This window comes from Triticum aestivum, chromosome 1B (assembly GCF_018294505.1).
Source record: "Triticum aestivum cultivar Chinese Spring chromosome 1B, IWGSC CS RefSeq v2.1, whole genome shotgun sequence".
Taxonomy (NCBI): domain Eukaryota; kingdom Viridiplantae; phylum Streptophyta; class Magnoliopsida; order Poales; family Poaceae; genus Triticum; species Triticum aestivum.
In genome coordinates, this window is record NC_057795.1 from 390,088,184 (window position 1) to 390,092,461 (window position 4,278).

The 4,278-nt window shown below is 54.1% G+C and overlaps 1 protein-coding gene across 1 annotated transcript; it reads right to left on the reverse strand.

The window, feature by feature from the left end:
- Positions 1 to 1,763: 1,763 nt before the first annotated feature.
- LOC123126445 (probable methyltransferase At1g29790) lies at positions 1,764 to 3,389 on the reverse strand. Its single transcript, XM_044546710.1, has one exon. It carries the CDS (start codon positions 3,255 to 3,257, stop codon positions 2,121 to 2,123), a length of 1,137 nt encoding a protein of 378 aa, XP_044402645.1. The 5' UTR covers positions 3,258 to 3,389; the 3' UTR covers positions 1,764 to 2,120.
- Positions 3,390 to 4,278: the final 889 nt, after the last annotated feature.

Consider the following 4,278-nt stretch of genomic DNA (forward strand, 5'->3'; position numbering starts at 1 on the left):
AATAAATGTAAAAGTCTCCTAACAATTACTAGAGTCTTTTATTATTAATTTAACATCACCTAAAATATTTTCCACATATATATTATTTATCAAAAATACCTGACATTGCCCGATAAACTCCAAGACGCTTCCGGTGACTCCAGAACGCTTCGGTTCCTTTCGAAACTATTAATATTAGTGAAATATTTCACAAATATATTCTCATTATTCCCGTCCTACTAACATTCAGATCGTGATTACCTTAAGCTTGTGACCCTGTAGGTTCGGTAAAACATAGACATGAACAAAACTCCTTTCGTTCAATGACCGTTAGCGGACCGTGGACGTCCATATCGATCCCTATGAATACACGAATGACATTCGAGTGAACCTTTCGTTATCATGTGCTATTCACTTTGCTTCGCGATACTTTACAAAACCGAGGTGAGATATATCGGTATTCTCTTGAGCCATACACATGATCGCTATATCGATTCCTTGTTACCAGTTTTGTTCTTATTTCTTGTTGACGTGTTCCGGCTCCTCGTGACATAGTCACCTATGTTTGGCCAGACGATGATGGATCCCGTCACACCGAGAGGGCCCTGAGAATATATCTCCATCATCAGAGGTGCAAATTCTAGTCTCGGCCTATCTAGTCCCTTGTCAATCTTTCCGATGAATCTGTAAGTTGTCGGTATGATCATCGTGTTACAGATGACTTTGAGAAACCCAAAAGTCCATTGTATGGTAAGAAGTGACTACAATACTCTCACGGTCTACGAAACTAAATCACATGTTAACACCTCGTGTTATAACAATTGACTTCTGACGATATTATCTCAAAGTATAACAAAACAAGTTTGGGTCGATTCAATATGATTGTTCTTCTAACATCATACTTTGAAATGTTGTTTTGAGACTATCATTATACTTAATGATATCTCAAGATCCGAAAAACCTGATCACAAACAACACATGAAGTAGTTTTAGAGGCGAGACTAGGAATCTTATTTTACCGTTTATCATTCCACATGTGCATATGAGTTTTTTCACTCAATCGCATATTCAGGATCATAACAATTATAAAATAGAATATAAACTCTTAATTATGAATGGAGAAATATAATAATACAATATTATTGCCTCTAGGATATGTTTCAATAGTTGGATGAAGTATTAGCACAAAGATATTTTGTCGTATTGACAAGATTCCTAGTTTTCATCTCTCTTTTCATGCAATTTCCGACAAAATAAATTTTCGGATCATGACGCGCATCAACGACCGTAGACGCCTGTGCAGGTGCATGCCCCTGTGAATTTTCGTGGTCAACTAATTCTTGCCCTTAGGTTGTGGGTATGAGACCCTTGCAATGTGAAAAAGTCTTTTTTTAGAAAAAATAATCATCGATATGCCATTGACTACATGACTACATTGTGACAGTCATTTTGCAAAAAACATCCTACACACATTATTAACTCAAGCGTGAGCAGTTCGCCAATTCAAGATGTTATGCCCACTCAGTCTTTCAAAAGTGCTTATAAGGGTAGGATATGAATGTGCGTGTGAGTTTCATAAGGTGAGTGTATACTCGTGGGTGTGAGTGACTTCGATTGTACTATGTTAAAAAAAACTCAAACACGAGGGGTCCAAGGTATGCTGACATGGCAAAAAAAACTCAAACACGAGGGGTCCAAGGTATGCTGACATGGCAAAAAAACTCAAACACGAGGGGTCCAAGGTATGCTGACATGGCAGTTACGTGCCCTAAAAAAAAGTTACGTGACCGGTGATCCATTTTGATCTTATTTGATTAAATAAACGAGTTCATATCCAAATCTGATCACTTCGAAAGTATGGCCGGTGATCGATTTACTAGCTTTCTACCTGAGAAAGAAAGGAGTTTCTAGCCGCCTTCATCGTCTCCTGCGGTGACCACTGAAAGATCGGAAATCGTCGGCTCGTTGAAAGATCTCTTAAAAATGAATGTGGTAACTTGAGTGGGAATCCTGCAGGAGACGATGTGCAAGCATATGGCACTTGAGTGGGAAAGAACGTGAACGTGCGACCATGGATGAATCACAAAAGCTCCCAACACTTGCAGAGATCAGATAAGCATGTGTCCGCATCTGCAGCCTGGCTAGAATGGCTTCTGCAGCAGCGCGGTGAGGTAGACGAGCTCATCCTTGGCGCCATTGCCGGTCTTGTCGGCGACGGCCCACTTGATGGTCTTGTAGCCCAGCCTCCGCAGCATGGCCGCGTACACGCCGTCGAGGTCGCCCTTCCGGCACCAGAGGTGATCCACCCAGAGCAGCCCGCCCGGGCGCAGCACCCGGTCCGCGTCGTACCACAGGAACTCCAGCGCCGGCTCCGGGATCCACCGGTTCACCGCGTGCCCCGCCCGCACCAGGTCCATCGTCCCGTCCCCCACGGGGAACCGCTGCTGCAGCGGCGCGTGCAGCGGCACCACCCCGCGCGCCGCCGCGGCCTCCGAGTAGGGCGCGCCCAGGTCCATGGTCGTCGTCAGCACCGTCGCGTTCGCCGCCCGCTTCAGCCGCGCCGCCAGCGTCCCAGTGCCGCCGCCCACGTCCAGCCCCAGCCGGATGGGCCCCGCGCGGCTCATCGACGCCAGACGCAGCAGCTGCGGCACCGTCAGGTCCAGAGGCCCCAGCGACCGGAGGAACTTGCCGGCCTCCGTCCGCGCCACGTCGAACCCGAGCGACGCCGGCAGGCAAGAGAAGGACCTGCATTTCTTCGCGTCCGTCGGCCAGCGCACGGCGGAGTCGGGAAGCGGCGCGAAGGGGTCGGTGGGGAGCTGGATGGATCCGGCGTCAGGTGTTGGGGAGAAGCAGCGGCGCCTGGGAAGCGGGTGGCAGCCGCGGAGGATGAGAGGCTCGGCGAGGGTGTGGACGTCGTCGGGGCAGGCGGCGAAGGGGACGTACGACATGAAGCGGTGGAGGAGGTCGGGGTGCGCGGAGCAGGCGGAGGCGACGGGGGCGAGGCGCGAGTAGAGGACGAGCTCGGGGGGCGGGGGAGGGCTGGCGGACCGGAGGTGGGAGACGGTGGCGCGGATGGCGCTGAGCTGCTGGAGGACCTGCTGCTGGTCGAAGTCGGAGCCGGATTGGAGCGCCGGCGTGGTGGGGGAGGCGCGGATGGAGAGGTGGTAGAGGGAGAGCAGGTTGGTGGCCACCATGGAGAGCAGGAACACCACGTTGAGGTTCAGACTGCACGGCCAGCCTGCACCCGTGGAGGCGGAGCCCACCACCGTCTTCCTCATCGCCGGCCGATCCGATCCCCTTTCCCCTCTTTCCCGTGCCTTCACTCCGCGAGAGCGAGCGGCAGAGTGGTGCCGGTGTGTGTGAGTGCGTGAGAGGAGATTTGTGTCGGTGCTGTGCTGTCGGATGTGGACTGCAGGGCGGAGACTTTTGTTGACCGCTGTCTTTGCTTAGGCCAACTCCCGCGCGCCAACTCATCCTGTCCGCGCGCGTCAGGTTGGGGCTAAAACGGACGAACCGGCCGGCCCAACGCGCGGGAGCAAACGGACTTTTGTCTGTTTTGTGTCCACTTTTGACCGATCCCAGGCCCAAATTTGTGCCGATTTTGAGGTGAAATGGACAGCTCACGGACGGGCGGGACGCACGCGCTTGGCAACCCAACCCCCCCCCCCCCCCGTCCCGGTTTGGGGGCAATTTTCTCCCAAACCCTCCCACGTCCCGCCGCCCCCCTCCCCCCTCCCCCGTCCATGGCCGACACCCAGTCGAACTCCAGCGGCCTAGCCGTCGACCTGCCTGGAATGGCCAAGAAGAAGAAGGCCAAGGCGCTAAGGAAGCCGCGGTCGGAGTGCACGCCGGAGAAGATTGCCAAGTTGGACGCGAAATCGGCGAAGAGGAGGAACCGGAGGGCGGTCGTCAAGGACAACGCCGCCGCGGCCAAGCTCGCCGCCGAGCGCGCTACGATGGAGGTCGCGCGGCGCAAGGCCGAGGTCGAGGAGAAGGAGGCCATCGTCAACAAAGCGCACACCCTCCTCATGCTTGGCATTTGTCGTCTGGCCGGTTTCTCTGCAGCGGCCGTCGGTCCGGCGAGCACAGGCTCGTCGGTCGCCCAGCCTCCGCACTTCCAGTCGCCGACGTCGCGGACCACGCCTATGTCGCCCGGCTTCCCCCCGCCAAGGCACGACGGCCAGACCCGTTTCTCGGGGTCGCCGGACGTGAGCGTGATCACGCCGTCCACCCCGTGCCCGCCGGCCATCATCGACCTCAACGTCACCCTGGGTCCAGCAGCGGCGGCCGGCCGTCCGT

Excerpts from the sequence above, each read along its gene's own strand:
- LOC123126445 (XM_044546710.1), bottom strand. The coding sequence starts at position 3,257 with ATGAGGAAGACGGTGGTGGGCTCCGCCTCCACGGGTGCAGGCTGGCCG.